This window comes from Mirounga leonina, unplaced genomic scaffold, assembly GCF_011800145.1.
Source record: "Mirounga leonina isolate KUSES-001 unplaced genomic scaffold, KU_Mleo_1.0 Mir_53, whole genome shotgun sequence".
Lineage (NCBI taxonomy): Eukaryota > Metazoa > Chordata > Mammalia > Carnivora > Phocidae > Mirounga > Mirounga leonina.
The window spans coordinates 94,667,766-94,689,814 of record NW_023270807.1 but is presented as its reverse complement, the minus strand read 5'-3'; the positions used below and the strand labels follow the sequence as shown (position 1 = coordinate 94,689,814).

The following is a 22,049-nucleotide window of genomic DNA, read 5'->3' as shown; positions in this document are numbered from 1 at the left end:
CAGAAATGTACACTAAAAATAGTTGAACATCATTAGCCATTAGGGAAATGCAAATTAAAACAATGATAAAATACTGCTACATACCTACTAGAACGGCTAAAATAATAAAGACAGCACATCCGTGTTCACAGCAGCACTATTCACAACAACCAAGAGGTGGAAGGAACCCAAAAGTCTATTGACAGATGAATAGATAAACAAAATGTGGCAAATACATACAATAAAATACTGTATAATCATAAAAAGAAAGGAAATGCTGACACATGCTTCAACATGAATGAACCTTGAGGATATTTTATGCTGAGTGAAATAAATCAGTCCTAATAGGAAAACTACTGTATGATCCCATTTATATGAAATATACTAAAGTAGTCACCTTCATACATATAGAAGTACAATGGTGATTACCAGGAGGTGGGGAGGGGGGAGTGGGGAGTTGTTCAATAGGTATAGAGTCTCAGCTCTGTAAGATGAAAAAGTTCTGGAGATCTGTTACATAACACTGTAAATATGCTTTACATTTCTGAGCTGTACATTTAAAAATGGTTTAGACAGTACATTTTATGATAGGTCTTTTTACGACAATAAAAAATAATAATGACAATACCAAGTGCTGACAAGGATATGGAGCAATTGGAACCTTCCTACATTGCTGGTAAGGAATGCAGAACTCTAGAAAATAGTCTGTGGCAGTTATTTATAAAGTTAAACATGCATTTAGTGTATGACTCAAAAATCTCACTCCTACATGTTTTCCCTAGAGAAATGCAAACTTTTGTTCACACAAAAGCCTGTATGTGAATATTTATAGCAGCTCTATTCATAATCACCCCGAACTGGAAACAATCTACGTCCTTCAACAGGTGAATGGATAAATGAACAGAGTACATCCACAGCACAGAGTATCAACCAACAATGGAAAGGATCGACTCGTACACACAACATCCCAGATGACTCTCAAAGGTGAAAAGGTGAGTGAAGAAAGCCAGTCTCAAAACATTTCATACTGAATGATTTCAATTTTTATGATGTCCTTGAAACAACAAAATGATAGTGAAGAACAGAGCAGTGATTGCCAGAAGTTAGGAGCGGGGGGAGGTGGCCAAGGGGAGGGGGGGTATGACTGTAAGAGGATGGGGCGGGAGGACTGGGGAGGGATGGATCTGGGACATATCCTGATAATGGTGGTAGTTACACAAAACATACATATATTAAAATTCACAGAACTACACACACACACACACACACACACACTCCCCTCAAAGTAAAAAATACCAGAGTGGTGAATGACCAAGAAATGACCTCTTCTGGGAAAGTCATGATCACAAATGCAGTAATAGTGAACTAGTTAGTAGTTTGTTTGTATATTTGCCTCCAACCTAAGCCAAACACAACTCCTACTTCTAAGAACATCTCAGGCGTCCAGCGTCAGAGTTGTCAGGAATAGCCACTATATTTGTCTGTGGACTATATAGGCTCATTGGCCCATGGTCATGGTCAAAAAGAGAGGCAAGGCAGAGAAAAGGTTTGGAAAAATCAAAAACCTATTTGTGTTTTCTGAAAGGGCTAAGGTTTGACACACAAGCACAAACCAGTGCTCAGTGAAAAGCTTCATTCCTAGGGCCCCGCTTTGCTGGGGGAAGTTTACAGGAAATGTTTCCAAAGGGGCTGCCAAAAACAGCCACAGGTAGCCTGGAGGCTATGAGGTCTGGACCATGCAAAAACCATTCCAGTGATCTCTCAGCTGTGACCTCTGCTTTTCTTCCTCAGAGAAGCCCCCAATAGGCGAGCTATAAACATAAACCAGTTCCCCCCCACCCCACAATGTGAAGGTAAAAGGAGTTAGGGAACATCTCTCTTTGCTCTGATCTGGGAAAGGTACAAGATAAGTAGCAGGAGTGGAAAAACGGTAGAGTTAAGGAAGGCACAAAGAGAAATGTTTTGAGAAAGAAAAGAGGAATCAAAACTGTAGTTAAGAGGTTGACAGGAGAAAAACGGGGAACCCAGAGAGGGAAAGGCTGACGTGCAATGTGGACAGCTGAGAAGAACGGTACGCCCGAGACACTGAAGGACAAGCTTCACAAGCCTCAAGAAACCTCCCCCTTTGTTAACTACTGTATTCTTGGAGCACTGAGGAGCATGTAGGCTCACAGGAGGAGGTCGGTGAGTATGTGCTGTGTGAATGAACAACAAGGAAGGCTCAGCAGGGCCGGCAGGAAGAGTCACACGGTGGTCACCGAGGAGCTCTTACTGATGTGTGAGCTCAGGATGGCGCCTCACGGAGACCGGGGTGGCTCCTCCGAAGGAAAGCTGTCTTCTCATAATGTGTTTCTTAGGACCTGAAGGAGGCCATGCCGAGACTCCTCAAACCCCATTCTACTGATTTTTAACAAGAATGATTGTCTTCCCCAGAAGCAACTGGACAGCCCATCCAGTCAGAAGTTCTGAGGAGGAAACAGAAAGGTGTGGAAGGCCAGGGGTGGTTTTCTAACCTTCTGGCTGAAATCATGACATACAAAGAGTGGAGTGGACAACCGAAGGGAGTAGCTGCTGGAACTGATGTTGTCAAATCAAGGTCTGGTTTTGCAGACCTTAACATCTGTACAGTAATGCCAGCCTGTGAGGCCCATTCCACGGAAAAAGGAGTGATATGCCGGGTGGAGACTGGATTGGCCTAGTGAAGAGGACCTTAAAGCTGAGTTAGAGAGGGAGGAAAACACTCAGATAACGGTCTAAAATCAGGTCCCATGGGAGACAGCAGCTAGGACAGAAGACACAGCAGCAGAGATTTCCGGTGCTTTCAGAGAAAATAACATCCCAGAAGTGTGGGCACAATATGAATGGGTGCAGAGGCAGAAAAGTACTACAGAAAGGAGATCTGGGGGGTCAACCCAGGAAAATAACTGTTTGAGATGTGGTGGGACAGGATTCCTGATAACTTGAAAGAGTCAGATCTGATCCAAGGGGGAGGTCTAATGTCGGGAGGGAGCACACCCAGCTGGACACTGTCAGGGAAACACACAACTGAGGGAGACATATGTTGGAGAATATGTAGAAGTGGTTATACAGAAAGGACATACACAGCACATTGTTAGAAGGGGGTAAAATGGATCACCCAGCTTGGAGGATTTGGCTCTTTTTCTATACATAGAACATTAAGTGAGCAAAAGATATTTCATTCCTACTGACAAATTCTTATCATTTTAATAACAAGATGAATTCCTACTGCAGATGCAATTCTAAATATAAAAAACATGGTTGATGAAGTGCAATCATAACAATCTGGGAGGAAGTCATGGTGTTATCTTGGCATTAAAATGGCTAAGAAAGGGAACATGAAGTCTGGTACCCTGTGGGCTCTGTGAGAGCCGGGACCTCGTCAGGCTTGTTCATCACTGTGTCCTCAGAACATACTGCCTTGGGCCTGGTACTCAACAAAAATGTACTAAATAATCTAGACAATTTAATATGGCCCCATGGTGAGAAACTCCGAACTGAAAACACATCAAGGGGATGAAAGAACTTTACGGAAAGATGGAAGGACCATCACATAACACTGTGATTTGGAGATATGTATAAATATATATATATTAGTGGCAGGGCATAGCTAGAAAAATTGGAGAGAATTTGTTTCGGCTCAATGTAAAAGAAACTTTCCTCAATAATTAGAGCGAGAAATCAGGAGCTCAGAAGTGGAATGATTACATGTTGTCAGGTTTGCTGGAGACAGTGGACATTCCTGCCTTGGGGACAGACCCAGATGAAAGGTATGGTATTCTACAGCCCTCAAATTCTCATTCAATTGAAAAGTCAGAAGATATTTTCCTAGAGTTCCAGTAAGTAGTGTTTGGCTGTATGTGAATATGTTTTAATAGTGCCCAGCTTCAGGTGTATTGTGGACCAAAGTGAATTTGTAAATTAATTTGGGAATATACTTGTCATTCCAAGTAATATAACAAATCAGTATTGCAGATACCACTGGCATGTGAGTTAGGGACTGTTTACCCACAGAGGCGATCACACATTATTGTGTCAGTTTATAAAAGCATTCTCTGCAGGACTTGATACTCAAATCCACCAAAAAACCAACATATGAGGGATTCTACACTCAGACTCCATGAAGCTGGATTTCTGATGCCCTGTCAAAATCTGGCTCCTAAATTCTAACTTAAGAAAGGAAGCCATAACCAAACATTTATAATACAGAGTTAAATTCCTTTCCTGGATTCCTGCTTCTCTCCTAGAATTGTATAGAGTGAAATGACATGATTTGTTAGGAGCCATGGTGCCAGCAATAGATACCAAGATTAACAACCATGAGGTTCATGAATGTGAGATATTTTAATCATTAAGAGACTGGATAAAGTTCATAACGAACTACATTCAGTATATTGACACCATTGTTAGATAGAAGGAAATCCATGCTCTAACACATGTGACTACTTAATAGGATTTCCCTGAGTACTTTTCTTTCCCTCCCTCCTGTCTTTGTTCAAATGTTGTTTTCCGAGTAAAGTTTCTCTGACCACCACATTTTAAACTGTAACTTACCTCCTATACTCCCTGTTTCTTGCTTTATGTTTTTTCTTCTCATTTTCTAACGTTGGGGGTTGACTTTCTGCCTCCTATCCCTACTAGAATATAAGCGCCATTAAGGGAAGGCAGGATTGTCTCTTTAGTTCTCTGCTGTATCACTAGAGTCTATAACAGTACCTGAAACATAGTAGATGTGGATGCTCAGTAAACATCTGTTGAGAAGACAAATGAGTGTTGTCTAATGTATCAGCAAGGAGCGCTATGTGGACCTGGTTGTGCTGTGTGGTCTTTGGCTGATTATGTAACTTCCTTCTGCTACAGTAAATTGGGAAAGGAAGAGATTCTCTTCCCTTGCTGCAAGGTGGTGTTAGGGTGAATGATACACGAAAGTACTTCCATCTTCTTAGTGGAACAAGATAGATGAAACCAAAATGCTGTTGTTTATTATGCAATCAGACCAGTCCTTAACAAATATCACCCTATGCAAATCTTCTAACTTTGCCCTACTTTCTAGATAAAGAAAATAATCCCACGCAGCAACATTATGCCTCTATGGTTACAGAGAACATGATCTTTAATAGGACCAAACATAATTTTGACCCTTGTCAACCATTTTTCTATGCATACGCTGCTAAAATTAGTCAGGTAAGTAGAATCAAAATTATTCTTCAGACCAAATCCTTCTCACAGCAAAAACTCTAGGATATGAAGCAAACCCACACAGTAGAATCACCTTTCAGTGATCAATCCTTAGTGATCCGGGTATGAAGTTATCTTCCAGAGATACAACATAGTGTAATGGTCAGAAGTACTGGCTGGGCACGACACTGCTTGGGTTCAGATATCGTGTTTGCCTCCTACCAGGTATGCCCGAGGGCAAGTCATTTGATTTTTCCGACCTTAGTGTCCTCATCAGTAAAACTGAGATAACAGTAGCACTGAAACTTCGTAAGCTTTGATGATTAAATGAGTTAATGTGAATAAAGTTCTTGGAGCAGAACCTAGCATATGATAGCATTCAGTAAAAATTAGACATTATTATTATTACAGAATGCAGAGTACCAGTACATTAAAGTTTTTACCAGAGGACTCTCTACAGATTACTCTGATTCTTAGAATGCTGATAACTTCCAACAATGTTATCTAAAAATCTAGGCAGGCATTCCTTCTGCATTACTGACAACACAAGTAAAAAAGTCATGATTATAATGAAGATAAATGTCTTTATTTAGGAGTATAAGTTTCTTTTAAAATAAGGGCAAAGATAGGAAAGAGAAATTTTCCCTAATTATTTTGTTGGCTTCTTAATAGTTGTACATGGTTGCAATTGTGAGTACATGTTTTTGGTTAGTATTTTAATTTATTGTCTTTCTCTTTCCCATTATGATTTTTCAATCTTTAATTTCTTTTACAAAGTCCTAAAGCACCCAGTGCGTATTTTTAGTTATAGTGGATATTCAATAAATAAGCAATTCAAGGCCCATTTAAGTGTACATATTGGGGGGCGCCTGGGTGGTTCAGTCGGTTAAGTGTCCAACTCTTGATTTTGGCTCAGGTCATGATCTCAGGGTTGTGAGATAGAGCCCATCATCGGGGTCTGTGCTGGGCGTGGAGCCTGCTTAAGATTCTATCTCACCTTCTCCCTCTGCCTCCCCCCGCTCATGCTTGAGCTCTCTCTCTAAAAAAAAAAACGTACATACTAGGTATAAATTATTATATAAAGTACTTTCTGAAGTGGGGCAAAAGTGAATGAGATAGTCTCTGACCTTCAATATTTTACATAGCAAATTAGAAGCAGACACATAAACTAGAAAAGTCAAAGTATACATATCTTAACAGAATTACAAGCAAAGGAGGGGAAGTTCCTACTCTGTTGATAGAGAATCAAGGTTAAGAGTATCTTCAGGAAGGGTCAGTCAGTTAAGCATCTGCTTTTGCCTCAGGTCATGATCTCAGGGTCCTGGGATCGAGCCTGGCTCCCTGCTCAGCGGAGAGTCCCACCCCTGCTCATGCTCTCTCTCTCACAAATAAATGAATAAAATCTTAAAAAAAAAAAAAAAAAGAGTATATTCAGGAAAGGGGTGCCTTGGTGGCTCAGTCAGTTGGGCGTCCAACTCTTATCACAGCTCAAGTCTTGATCTCAAGGTCATGAGTTCAAGACCCACATTGGGCTCCACACTGGGCATGGAGCCTACTTAAAAAAAGAATATCTTCAGGAAAGAAGAGCTGTGTCATGACCCTTGCATGACATGGTATCTCCCCAGGTGTAGCTATAAGACGATGATGCTCAGAGCAAGAAGAAAGAAGAAAGGAAGACAGGCTTGGGGACAAGAAGGCTTTGGGGGCATGCTCAGTAAGTGGTGACCCTGTGTGACTGAAATCCAATGTAAGTGACTGACAGGAAAGTGACAGAAAAGGTCAGTGTGGGTTACACTGAGGAGAGCTTAAGAGTCTGGAATTCACTTAGGAAACAATGTGGGGTCAGTCATACTTTAAGCCAAGGACCGACAGGACCAAAGTTCCACCTGAAGAGATTCCCTCATAATGGTATCTAAGTTGACCTAGAGGAGAGAGGGTAGGGATGGGTAGTTTGCCTACCTATTTCTCCAAATCCACAATAATCCTTGTTCTTTCTGGTCACCCAGCTCTTAGGCTGTACCATTTTAGCAACAGGAGCTCCAGCACTTGAGGTTTGGGACCTGAGGGGACCACTCCCTCAAACCCATTCCCTGTGTTCCACTTCATACAGCAAGTTTCTGTCCTGAATCCTTTGGTAACTTCTTGTCTTAGTTACCAGTTCTATTCCCTGGTTCCTTTGGAAAAAAAAAAAAAAAAAAAGGAGAGGGTCTCTCTTTGAGTCTTTCTGATTCCTGTACCAGGCACCATCTGCTCATGAGTACTACCACCTAAGTAATTTAGAATACCCTGGCTACTAAGGTCTACCTGGATTTCCCACTCTCACTTACCTGGATGCTCTCTTATTCTACCCTATCAGGCAGAACACAAGCCATTTTAGTGTGAAATACCCATTGCTCTATTTGCCTGGCCTGAGACTTGGAAAGTTGTCATCTTGGTTACCTGGGGTTCCTGACAGCCTCTGGCATCCTGAACCTTCACTGTCAGCCTCACCAGCTAGGTCAGTTTCTCCTGTGGGCAGATTTACTGCCAGAACCTCACCTTCTCCCTACCTTCTCTAGCATTCTCTAGTTTTCTATAGCTGGTACAGCTAATACCTAAATATAACCAAGAGGCTACCTGCAATAATAGAGTGATAAGGACCAGATAATACGGATTGAGAAGAAAGGCTAATGTGAGAGACCCTGTATCGGGAGAAAACACATGAAAGGTTTTAGGAACTAATGGAATGTAGAAGATGGTAAGAGGCAAGGAAGAGGCAAGGAAGAGTCAAAGGACTCTATGGTTCCAAGTCTGGATGCCAAATAAAGCCATGTCTGTAACAGCACAGATAGCTGGGATTGGCAAGGGATCTGTTTTGCTTTGAAATGGATTTTGTACATAGTACTTTTCCACTCCCTCTTCTCTCACTCTGTGCCCATTCATAGCATCTACCTCTCTAGAATGAAAGCTCCAGGAGGGCAGGAACCTTGCTTGCTCACTCACTCCAGAATATCTGACTCCAGAATAATACTTGCATGCATCACGTTTTCAGTGCAGATATATGTAGACCTTAGGAATGGATTTCGAGTTAACATGCACTCCTTAGGCATTGCTACCCGTCAAGTGCTTGGGTAGATATGCCTAGGTCTTGGGTGGAGACTCGGCTTGAGAGATGTGGGTACTGAGAAGAGATGGCATGATGAGAAAGAGCACAAAGAAAGGGAAGGGCTAAGACACGTAGCAAACTCCCTCAAAGGTTTAGGGGACAGGAGAAGGGGGAAAGAGGAGGCAAAAGGCAGCAAGAAAAGTCAAAGACAACCAAGATAATGACAGCTTTTGTAAATCAAGGGAAGACCAACCAGTCATAGCAAATGCTGCAGCGGTTGGGATGGATGAAAATGAGAGAGCGACTCTGAATTTCCCGATTGGGAGGCTTGGAGTGTCATCAGTGGAGTGCTGGATGCAGGCGGAGATGGCAGAGGGAGAGGAATGATAGTGTGGAGAGGACGTGGAAGCAGTGACATTGGCTGGATTTTCAAGATGTTTGGTCTTGATGGCAACAGACTCTGCAGAAGTTGGAGGAACAAGTGTTGTTTAGACAGGGGATTTGTTTGTATTCTTATCTTTGTGGAGATGGAAATATATTTAAGGATCCAGAGGGAGGAACCTCAGCCACTACACACACGGCACCACCCCCCCACACACCAAAAAAAAGAAAGAAAAAAACCAGGAAGAAATAATTATGTAGGAAAAGAAGTGTAAATAACATTTTGAGTTCTAAAGACATAGAAGGGATGTAACTGAGAGCAAAGTTGGGACCAGAGAAGGGCCCTCTAGCTCAGGAGATGAAGAGTGAAGAAAAGAGGCACTGGGGAAAGTAAATGGAAAGAAGACTGCTCTCCTGCCCTAGACTCAACAGTCTGTGGACCAGCCTACACAGAGTTGAAGAGACAGGTAACTTTCCACTTTAAAACAAGGCCAGAGAACTTGAAGTTGGGGCCTAGGCCCAGCCTGACTTATAGGACAAGATGGCCTTCCAAAATATAGCTGGCTCAAGGACTACCAAAGCAAGCAGAGGACAGGACACTTCTCTCTCTCTCTCTCTCTCTCTTTTTAGATTTTTATCTTTAAGTAATCTCTACACCCAATGTGGGGCTTAAATTCATACCCCGAGATCAAGACTCACATGCTCCACCAACTAGGATCCTTCTTTACTACCACCACCACAGCAAACATATGAGTACAATGGCACTGATTACGATGGCATTAATAAATCAGTGTTGCATCCTCTCTGTTACCAATTAAAAATTCCTACAACAGAAACCCAGACTAGGAAAAGCAGCATTAATCACTAGGTAGCAGAACGCAGTAAGATTCATAGCCATGTGACTATAACGCCAGGAGTTTAGGGGAAGGAAAAACAAAGATTTACTTTTCTTGGAAGAAATGCATCTTCTTTCAGATCCCAACATATTGTGGGACGTGCCTAAGGCGTACTTTATAGTATGCCAGACAGCACATGGCCTTGGTCATATCCAAACAACTAGAGTTCACTGTTTGAGACAATTTATTAAAGAAGAAAACACCTTTCTCTTAGTTATTTCCAAATGCATCAGTTTTCCTCTAGATGTGACATCTTTCCTCAATGTGAATAAAACATCTGTTACACCACTGTGCCTCCCTTTATTTTAGGCTTTACTGATACACTTCATAAAGCTCAGCAGAAATTTAAGCCTTAAAATAAGTATATATATAAGGTAACAACAAAGTATTTTATAATGGGACACTTGATAACATCTTAACGAAATTCAAGTAAGACATTAAGATGGGTTTAGAAAGAAATGACACAAATGTAGCAGATAAATTCACAAAGAATTGTTAACATATCTCCTTGGCTTGTCTTTATTCTGTTATGTCACAATTTTGTTGCAAAGAAAACAAACATCTAATAACTTTTTCAGGTTGTTAATGTAGTTTGGTAGTCTTTAGGAACTAGGGATATAGTATCCACAAATAACTCTTTGGAGCTAAACTTATATAAAATCCTATGTGAATGTGAAAAGAAAACAATAGAAAGATGGCTAGGTTTTCCTCAACAAATATGGGATAACATAAAATAACACTTAATGCTGTTTAAAATGACTTTTCTTAAATATTCAGGGTTACAGCCTGAATATTAAAAATAGATGACAAGGAAAAGTGAAGGAGAATTTCTTTGTGCCTGTCTTTTCTACATTAGGGAGAGAAAAGTTAGCAGCCAAGATTCAAGTAAAGGGCAAGCTAGACAAACAAGGAGACTTTCATCCTCCCTTCTTAATATTTTCTTACCGGCACTGTCTGGAGCCCTACTCCCATCTTGGGTAGCCATGGTAACCTGAAGGGCCAGATTCTCTCAACACTTAGGGAAACATGGGAGGGGGACACTTAAGAAGACCGGTGTGGTTCCATTCACAACTGAAGAATAAGGGAGAACAAGATGTCCAGCCAGGGATTAGGAGTCAAGGACTGACAACAGAATCTGGAACTGAAAGCACCTTGGAATTCAACTCATTCAACTCTGATCTGACTTGCTCAAGGTCACATGGTACCTGGGAGGCAAGGACACTACCAGAACTCAGATGTCCTCACTCAGCACAGCACTCTGTCCACTTTCCACTGCTTCTAATCCAAGAAGCCGATTAGAAACTACAGAAAATGTAATAACCAAGCTATTGTTATTTCCTCTTAAGCCAAGTCTCTTTTTTCCCCCTCTCTTTTCATTATAGAAATTTTCCAGTATCTCCACGTAGAGACGTGAGGATAATAAACATCCTGTACCCATCGCCAAGCTTAAGCAATTACCAACTTGTGGCCAATCTTCTTTCATCTACACTCACCCCCACCCCCAGGATTTTGAAACAAATCCCAGATATGGTATCATTATTTCTTTTTTAAACATTAAATGCTCAAAGAAGTTACATAGCTGCAAATGCATCAGAAGCAATTTGTTAGGAAGCTTTGGTGTCCCTATTCCATACCTTTGTGCTACGTGAGGTATTTTCTATTTTATTTCACAGCTCTAGAACTAAAGGCCAGCTCCTATGTCAGCACAGACCAGTAAGATATGCTCTGTGACCCTGCACATACACTGACAATATTAACCTTGGTGCAATGAGGAATTTTGATGAAGTGGCTGTATTAGACAATAAGCATGGAGAACGCTGAACTTATAATAAGAGATAAATGCTTTTCTACCTTAAAGGTAATATCACTGATACCAGACACTTGTTTAAATTGGGCTTAATTCGGGCCTGAGGTTTAAAGCCAATTTCTTCCATGAGTCCATATGAAAGGTACTAAATAATGTAATTCTTAAAGTTTAACAAATCCACAAAATAATAATAATAAATTTTCACACCAATAGTGTTATGACTCCCTTAGGACAGAAACCATTTATTTGTCTTACAGGCATGATGGAAATTTTAAATTTAACAATAAAATATAGCAACACTTTTCCTTCAAACAGCCATTTACATTTTGCCCACGAAACAAATACATTCAAAAAAACATTCAAAAAACTTTTAAATTAAAAATAGGATTGTGCTACTGGAACTAAGTAGATAGACAGATAATATTGTGTGTGTGGGAATGGATATTTCAGCTACAATGTTGACAAATAACATTTTCCCTTCTAATTTTCTATTTCACCTTCCTTCACCTTCCCCTCCCTCCACACTAGTTTTCCATATGAATTTACAAGTATATAGTTAAAAACAAGAATATATTAGAAAGTCAGTGAGTGGAAAAGGAGGCAAATCAGAACTCTCAGTTGTTTTATCCTGAAATTAACTAATTTCATTTCAAATATGGACTTTTTTCTGGGGAAAAAAAAAAGCCCTACAAGACACAATTTTTTATCTTTTAAAAATTTAACAACTTATCTTCTAGCAAAGTTATGATATTCATACCTGCTGAGGTTTCTCTAAATTTGTCACTGGTCTTCTTTTTCCTCCATTTCCAAGGCTTAAAGATTTTACCGATGGTGGAGAGTTTCCCCTTTCTCTTGAAGGGAGGCGTTTGGGAGCCTGCTGTTGGGCCATCCGAATTTGCTACAGAAGCTTTGTCCAGTCCATCAACTGTATAAAGAAAAATAAAGTCAGAGAAAAGCTGTAATAAAAAGTTTGAGACAACATCATCTGTTTCTTCCTGCACTTTAATAGCAAGTATGACCACTTTAATTGGAATCTCATGTAAAGTTTATTTTGTCCCACTCCCTAGCTGGTAGAACTCCCCTAATATCAATCAGTAAATCAATCAATCAGAAATTACAGTCCCCGTAGATAATCATTTTGGGAAAATAGAAAAGAAGCAAGAGACTTACATAATAGGTAGGGCCAGACAAATAAGGGTCTGTGAAACACAGCTGAATCCGTCTGCAGCAACTACATCACTAGTTTGTGGAGGAAGAGAGTATTCTAAGTATTCCTGAAATAGGATGTTCCTCCAGAGGCTAGTATGGCATTCTCAGTAATGAATACTACAGTTATGGGGTAGTTAAAACCACTGTTTCTCCTTTGCAAAATAAAATGCAGTGCCAAGAAGCTAAATTCTAATTTTTACAATCTAAAACTATCTTTTACTTCTATTTAAAAAGAAAGTTTTCAGCTTCCCAATAAACTGATAATTTTCGCTAACAATAAGAAATGTGTGGAAAATGTGGGTATTGTGTGATAGAACATATCTTTAGTGCCTTAATCAACTTATTAATCAGAGAAAGGCCCAAAACCTTAAGTTGCCTTGCATTATGTTCAAAACAGAAGGTAGACAATGATGGCTTATGTTATTCCTACTATTAAATGGTAATGGCAAAAAACTGGAAGCAGCCCAGAATGGATAAACCATGGTATTGTTCATGCAATGAAATAACACTCAGCAATAATAATAATGATAAACCCCCACTGATACATACAACAACATGAATGCCTCTCAAAAACATTGTGCTGAAAAAAAGCCAAGCACAACAGAATACATACGTGTGGTTCTATTTATGTGAAGTTCTAAAGGAGTCAAAATGAATTTATGACAATAGCAAAAAAAAAGAAAATCAGAACAGTAGTTGCTTCTTGGAATGAGATGGAAGTAAACATTAGTTGAGAAGGGGCTTGAAGGAAAATTACTGAGGTGACTGAAATTATCTCAATAAGGGATAGATCATACACAACTCATCAAATGGTATTTATGATATCATGCATTTTACTTTATATAAAATTTACCTTTAAAAAAACCATAAATAAATAGTGATTTTGCATGCAATTAATGATATGCATGCTGATGTGTTTAGGGGTGAAGTGTACTGATGTCCATCAAAAATAATTAATGAACAGACAGATGGAATGGGCAGATGGATAAATACAATAAAGTAAATAAAACTTATACTCAAAAAAAATATATAGCAAAAAGTTAAGTGTTAAATATTGGGGTGGATACGTGGTGATTAACTGTAATTCTTCCGTCTTCAAACTTTCATAAGAAAATACTGGGAAAAACAAAACAAAAGAAAAACTAAATGGCAAGGACTTTTGCTTGCAGGAAAATGGAGCAGACTTATTTTCCTATTCCTCCTGCTAAATAGAACTTAAAAACCCTGGATGTTATATATAAACGAAGCATAAGAAGACTCTGCAAAGTGAAAAGAAAGTAGACCACCCTGAGACTTCAGGACCCAAGAAACAACATGAAGGTGAGATTCCTGGGTTTTCTTTTTGTCTCATTTATACCAGACTTGTAGCTGAAGCGGTCACCAACCTGGAGACACCATGAGGCATAGACCAAAAAAGCCTCAACAAAAGCCTGTTCTCCAGACAAAAGAGCAAGAAAGGGACAGCCTAGCAAGATGAAAAACCTTTAGACAATAACTGCTCTACTCCAGCCAAATACCACAAGAGAAACTACCACCATGAATGCCAGCAAAGGCTGAGTGGGGTAGACTAGATGTCTACCCTCATGAAATTGTAACAAGAAGCCCCAACTTCCCTGTCAGAGAATTCAGGGAAGAGCAAGGAGGGAGTTGGGAACTTCATGCCCACCAGCTGGTAATGAACCATCCTCTACAGTGTCAGTAGTAACCACATGGGAGCCTGGCTGTCCACCCCTACCCAGCAGTAATGAGGGGTCTCTCCTCCTCCATCCTCATAAATATTGGGGTGGTATCAAACCAATGCCCAGTGGGAACAAGACCAGCCCTATCCACTGTGGTATCAGTGGAGACCATGCAGGGATCTGGAAATACCATTATACCCAAGAGTAATGAGGAGCATTCCCTGCCCCCATTTCCACCATAAGGTATCAACAGAGGATGAGTGGGGAACCTGGAATTCTACCTCTACCTAGCAGTAATGAGGCAGTACCCTTCCTTCCAATGCTGGAGATGTGGCAGACATAGCCAGTTCAAAAAAAAAAAAAAGGACTCAACAGGATTTTGAGCCCATAGCATAATATAAAAATGTCTACATCTCAATCAAAAATCACTTGACATAGCAGAACTAGAAAAATCTTAAACTGAAGGAAAAAATACAATCAATATACACTAATACCTAAATCCTTATGAGCTCCTTCCAAATAAGAAGGATAAATTCCATTCTTCCCTCTAGTGATGCCTATTCTAGTTTCAGATAGAAATGCAAATCCTGCAGTGACTGTTTCTTCCATAGATGGTTTCTGACCCTATTTTACCTGCCTATATGGACAGGGTATAGGCAGAGAGAAATATAGGACAGACTGATTTTGAAGCTAAGCCAGAGTGAAAATGTAAAATCCTGATTTACTTTACTTCCACTCTTGTCTAACTACCTTCCTCAAACAACTGGCAAACCTAGGGAGGAACTGAGTATCTGGTGTTTCTTCTTTTTTGAGATTTTATGCTGAAGGGCTTAATTTTGTACAATTTAAATGTTGTGAAAGATATAAGGGCTGACTCTTACACACATAGGAATGAGGGTTTCTATCTCAAATTCATCTCTGTGGCTATAGACATACATCTACTTCTCCTTTTCTCTCAAGCCACATATCTAGTTCCTTGACACTCCATAAAAATTCTGCTTTTGATCCAAACCACTTAATAATCTACTTTTTCTCCTGAAAACAAAAATAAACAAAACAAAAAATAAGTAATTCTCTAGGTGACAGATGGGGAGACTGAGTGAGTGAAGAATTAAAGCCTTAATGTTAAATTCACAGCTGCATAAGAAATTAACTGCCATTATCTTTATTATGCATCTACAGTTCTAGTCTTTATCTCTGCTCTGGAAAGGGCCTGGGCCAGTGCCAATGACCAGAGCAGAGCGTACACATACGTATCTTTTTTCTGACTGAATAAATTCATCTGTAATTTTGTAATTGCTGGGTTAGTAAAGCAAACTACACTTCCAATTAGGAACCATATGTTGGCAGAGTTGGCCACACCGCCATTGTATTTCTATTAAATCATGAATGTGTAGGGGATTTTCATCTGCTTTTGAGTAGTATGAACAGAATATAAACTCTCTTCTCTCCTCCAAACACTTAGGAGACTGCCAGTTCCATTGGTACATCTATAATTTTTCTTTTGAACCATTTACCATTAAAATCAGTTTGAAATTTAATAAAAAAAATTTTCACAAGTCTCCTGAATCTTACATTTACATGCAGATGAGAACAAACTGCTAGGTAAATCCCAGATGAAAGTCTAAATTTCCTGTTTTAAAGGCTAATTTTGATTGACTTTCATGTTTTGAAAAGTAACCTGTCCTTCATCAGAAGTTTCTTTTTCACACTTGAGATCAACATTTTAAAATATTTATGAATTTTACAGCTTTTATGTTTTCCAGTATAGGTCTGCCACTTTCCCCTTTAAAGGCCACAGAACTTTAGAGCAGTGTTTAGGGAAGATTTGACTTTATTTCGTATACTGACTTGAGGCCTCTCTCAACTGAAAAATGCCTTCATATATGTACGATCATATACAGGGGCATACATTTCCGGACACAGAACCAAGTAGGCAACAAGATCAGAATAAACTCAAGCTCTGAGCCATCGCAGATGAGACTGGATAATGGTTTCCAAGGAAGCCAAGTGGCTATCCTTGTCCTGAGTTCACTAATGGAGATCCTTACTCTCTTGCTAATCAGAATTTACTTTGGGTTGTATCAAATCTCTTCCTTTTGGGGGGTAAGATGAATCATCACCAGACAGGAAGAGAAAAGGAACAGAAAAATCAAGGTGTGTGGCATTACATGAGAGTATGAGTTAATTTTGAAACTGCTATCCATGTACACTGGGATAGAATAAATAAGTAAACGGACAGTCGATGTTGGGAGCCAGGTTTCTCACTGCTGGAAAGGGAGGATAAGCAAGGGGGGGGGGGGTAGCTAGAATGATCCATACGGCACTGTATTAGGGTTGGAAATGTCATAATGAACTCATGTTTGGCCAGACAGATAGACAGAAAGAGAGAGAGAGGGAGAGAGAGAGAGAGAGATACGCGTGTACATACAGCTCAGTATACACACATGTATTTCCTAGTTCTGTTCATTCAGAAGGCCTAGAAGCAGCAATACCCCAAGTGAGCACACTGGCACTCAGTTCTTGGTTTCTAACAGTGCTCTTCAAAGAAAAGGAATCAGATCTCTACTGAAATGGCTGCTTCCACGGCTAGGGCAAGGAAAATACTAGATGAGCCGGGAGCATGTTACAGTGCCAGAAAGTAAGCAAGTGCTTAAAACACATACTGATGGGAGTATGTCAAAGTCACACAGGAGCCAACTGAAAGAGTCCCAATGGCCAAAGCTGGAACAACTTGAGCAACAAAATAAATAAAGTGGTATTAGATGATAATCCAAAGTATAAAATTAATATATACAATATTGACAGATAAATATTGAATACTGATACAGACAATATCACACTGATATAAATACTGAATGGTTAATAATATAATACTAATATAGATAAATATTGAATAATTAAATAAATGTGGGAAAACGAATTTGTACAGAAGAACTACAAATAATTTATATAAGCACTCCATCTCAAGGGAGTGGAGCTGAACACTCCCCACTCCTTAAATGTGGGCTACGCATTGGGACTTCCTTCCAAGGACTGCAACATAAAACGGAGAGGGAGGAGTGACCTTATAGAGGAGAAAATTGACAAACACTACCTCAGCTAAGTGATCTTCATTAATTCCATCAGTAGTAAGTCATGTTGATAATATATACCCTTGAAATGATGGATGAGAATCATACTTCAAAACTCATAACCCCACTGTAACCATGAGAAAAACATCAGACAAAACCAAAATGAGGGACATTTACAAATTACCTGACCGATACACCTCAAACTGTCAAGGTCATTAAAAACAAGGAAAGTCTAAGAAATGATCAGAGACCAGAGGATGCTAAGGAGACATGATAAATAAATGCAATGTGGTATCCTGGATACCACCTGAAACAACAACAAAAAAGAGCATTTGGGGAAAATGAGGGAAATCCTAATAAACTATGGAATTTAGTTAACAGTAATGCACCAATGCCCTGTTCTTTGGTTGTCACAAATGTATTATACTCACACATGAGATGAACAACAGGAGAAAGTAAGTAGGGGGTATATGAGAACTCTCTGTACTATCTATCTTTGCAACTTTTCTACAAATCTAAAACTATCTTAAAATAAAGAGTTCATTTGTATAAATGTGGCATTAGCTAGCATGGAGGTGCATGAGGATGAGGATTTAAGAGGTTCTTAGGGGTGAAGATACCAGCTGTAGGGAGACCTCAGGGAGTACTGCTTTTACCAACAGTAAACATTTCTGCTCAAAGAGCTTTTGGGAAGTTAATATGCTTTAGAATTGCCCATCTTTCTCTCTAAAATCTCTTCTTAACAATATTTTCAATTTCTAGTATTTTATCACCAAGAGATATTTATAGGTCATCAAATTGCTATTTCAGCACTTTTTAGCACATGATAGACCCAAATAAGGTAACTGACATTCAACATCTTTCAAAAGCGTAGATAATGGGCCTTGAAAAATGGTGTCAGGAAGTATTCACTCAGTTACTGTGAGGCCATACAGACAGAGTTGATCCGAACATACCAATACTCTCTCTCCCTCTTTCTCCCTCTCTCTCTCTCTCTCTCTCTCACCATGCCAGGATTAGTATCATGTACTGCTGACAGAGAATGACAAACCTGGGAATAAAAAAGGTTTCTTGTTCTTTATTTTTAAATCATTGAAGCTGAACTGTTTTCAATAATAGAATTTTATTTGGGAATCGAAGTAAATTTAATGGACTGAAGCTTATTTCATGACAATTGAGGACACATTTCCTATCTCATCCATTTTTTCCCCTGCACTCATGGGGATGGAAGAGTGAATGGCACAATTCAGGTACAGAAATCCCATAGCTCATGCCAGTGTGAAAGGTCTGATGAACAGTACCCAGCAATGAACTAGCCACTGACCTACCTTGTGTTTCATTCTCTCCTGAAAGTGGAAATTAGTGAGCACTTTATCAACAGCAGAATTGACAATCACTGGTATTTATTGAGTGTGTATGTGTGCCAGGCTCTGAGCTAAGTACCTTACCTGCCTTGGCTCATGCTAATTCTCATGACAATTCTGACATAGATACTATCATCAGTCCCATCTTGGAGATGAGAAAAGACTCACAGAGACTAAATACCTAGCTCAGTATTTGCCAATGTGTGTGTGTGGAGGTGTATTCATATACAGAAAGATTAAATAAAGATTTATTGACTAAATTATACGACTGACAAAGAATAAATAAGCATCTTCCTCAAGTGACACACTGCGTAAGTGGGAGAGCTTGGGTTCCAAGTCCGAGATGGTTCTCTTTACTACTGCACAGCAAGGCCTGCTTTAACTCAGTGCTGTGAACCCACCATATAAGGTCCTGGGAGATCACAGACAGTAGGACAGGATTCTCACCCTTAGGGAGCTAGTAGGATGGCTGGGGAAGCAGATGCAGTCGGTGCTCCCCACGTGAGGAGGCACTGGACCAAAGGTGGGAACAGAGCCCAAAGGTGGAAGCCCATGGAGGGGAGCAGTCAACGCTGACTGAGGTGACTGGGGAATGTTTCACAGGGAGTGAGAGACTTGACTGGGAACCGAAAAGATGAGTAGACTTTTCTGTGGAAATCAAGGAGGAAATGGCCTGAAAGTGATCCGATCAAGGATGGCTGACCTTTTAAAGTAAAGCCAAGAAAAACGTTCTCATTGCCATGCCATGCTGCTGTGCTCAAAATAGACACATGGTACATATTTACGGAAAAAAATGAAAGCAAATTTATAAGATATGTCTTTGAACACGTGAAATGGTTAAATGTGAAATATTTAAAAAGGAACTAAAGAATTAGTGAACTTTCTATATTATCAATGTATACACCATGACTTAAAAATCTGAGAATAATACAATTTTAGAGTTAGAAAAGATCTTGGTTGGTGCAGGGAAAAAAATTGCTTTTCATCAGCTGATTGTTTAAAGAAAAATCAACATTAAGGTAATAAGGCTAAAAATATATATTTTTAAAGGTTTTATTGATTTGTCAGAGAGTGAGTGAGAGCACAAGCAGGGGGAGTGGCAGGCAGAGGGAGAGGGAGAAGCAGGCTCCCTGCTGAGCAAGGAGCTGGATGGGGGACTCGATCCCAGGATCCTGGGATCATGACCTGAGCCGAAGGCAGATGCTTAACCGACTAAGCCACCCAGGCGTCCCAGCTAAAAATACTTTTTTAATTGTGTAGCCATCATCTTTTAAAATCCAGTAAGAGTAAAAAGAATAGAATGTAAACAAGAAATTAAATTTGAAGAAAAAGAATAGAATATGAAAAACCTTGATATCCAGAGTCAAATGAACTTATATTAGTCCCCCCGGAGGAAGACTGCTCTCATAACTCAACTCCATATTTGCCAATTTCCAGTCCTCTGTCACTTGAAAGAAGCTATAAAATTATCTAAAGGGACCTGGGGTAAGATCAGTCATTCAAATTAATACTATGGAGCTCTTTCAAAATGATTTTTAGGTATACTGACAGACAGTAAATGATTTTGTACATGCAATCACCATCCAGATCAAAGTCTAGAATCATTTCCAGACCCAGAAAGCTTCCTTGTGCTTCTTCCCAGTCAATACCCACTCTCTCCTATCCATTCCACCAAATAACTACTGTTTTAACCCCTATTACCACTGATTTGTGTCACCTAGTCTTGAACTTCAACGCTTAGTGGAATTATACAGCATACTCCTTTATGTCTGTCCTTTTTCACTGAACTTTATGTCTATGAGAATCATCTAAACACATGAGCATTCCAAAGCAAAGTCACCTAGCTACAAAATGGAAATCTGCTGTCTTAACAAGACCTCAGATGATAGAGCTTTATGATATGATAGAGACAATGATAAGCTTTATGCAAGCTCCTCTACTTATAAAGGATATCATTACTAATTTCTTTATCTGGAAAATGCAAATAATATCTTCCTTCCCTTGCCAGATTTCTGGGAAAGCTAATCTATCTTTCTATTATCTTTTGAGACTGCCCTGAAACTGTGCTAAATTGGAAGCTCACCTATGCAAGATGAAAGGTGAAGAAGCAGTTTATTTTCCATAAGTAACGACAGCTTTATGTTTATTCCCACTCCACATATGAAATCATGCAGCAGTTCTGAGCCATGCAATTCGCAGAAACACTGAGTACCATGTTATCTGTTATGGGAACAACAACTGTGTTTACATTCTACATTATCCTATATATATTAAAAATCTATATATATATTAAAAACCTCTCCTCAATGGAGAAACTGAGACCCAAGAAGACTATGTGGCTTCCCAAGTCATTAACTAATGGCAGAGACATCATCTAGGTCCTGTGATTCCTGTTCAAGGCTTTTTTTCCCACTCCATGAGTCCGTCCTCATTGGAATATGACAGCTAAACTGGTGAACCAGTAGCACCTCTTGGTAGCTCTAGAAGGGCCCTACAACTATTTGTAGAGCAAAAAGCAAAGAAGATGTTGCACAATCAGGACAGGCAATAAATTTCAGTTACTGTTTTGGGTTTTAACCATCCAATTAGAATGGTTGCCTGTAAGCCAAGAAGAGAGCTGAGTCCCACACCCAACTCTGCTTCTTAATAGCCCCGTGACCTTCAGCAAGGACCCCAATATTTCATTGCTGAAATGAGGAGACTAAGTTACATGATCTCTAGGCTCGCTTCCAATTTTAAAAATTCTATGATTCTCATACTGATTTGTGCTGAATACATAGATCTTACAGGCCACATGAAGACCTGTTCTAAGTGCGTTATGAATGTTGCCTCCTTAACTGTCAACACAATCCTGTGAAGTAGGTGCTTGTCAGCACTCCCACTTTATAAATGAGGAAGGTGAAGTCCAGAGAGCCAAGTAATTGGCCCAAGGTCATAGAGCTGGTAAGTGGGATTTAGTCAAGAGTCTGCCTCCAGGGTATCCTTTGTACAAAATGGGTCAGAGGGCTATGGGTGGGAATAGAGCTCTATTTTAAGAGGAGGCAAGACATAAACCTTAATGAATAATAACTCAGTTCTACCTCCAGCCTCTTCTGTGGACTAACCCAAGGAATTACAGCAGGTACTGTTATGCTCTCTAAAACAATGCCCAGTGTCTTCACAGTTTAGCTCATGCTAGTTGCAAGCAGTGTGTGTCCTTTGCTTAAATTAACTACGGTCCTTTGATTGCACATAATCCTTATTTACCATAGTATTAATTTTAGGAATTTGATATCACCAGTTTTTTAACTTGTTTTTCTAATGGAGGCAGCCATTATTTTTAAACCCCCAAAGGGAAAAGCTACTAAAGACTTCCATCTGTCTGCAAGCACTGACAAAG

The 22,049-nt window shown here is 39.7% G+C and overlaps 1 protein-coding gene across 2 annotated transcripts in view; it reads right to left on the bottom strand.

Annotated features, from left to right (window-relative positions):
• The window catches only part of PHACTR2 (phosphatase and actin regulator 2), a 114,882-nt gene that overhangs the window by 71,040 nt on the left and 21,793 nt on the right, over nt 1-22,049 (bottom strand). For both annotated transcript variants that reach the window (XM_034990868.1, XM_034990869.1), the window contains exon 2: nt 12,102-12,269. In XM_034990868.1, coding sequence (XP_034846759.1) covers nt 12,102-12,269 — 168 coding nt within the window. The remainder of the gene's footprint in view (nt 1-12,101; nt 12,270-22,049) is intronic.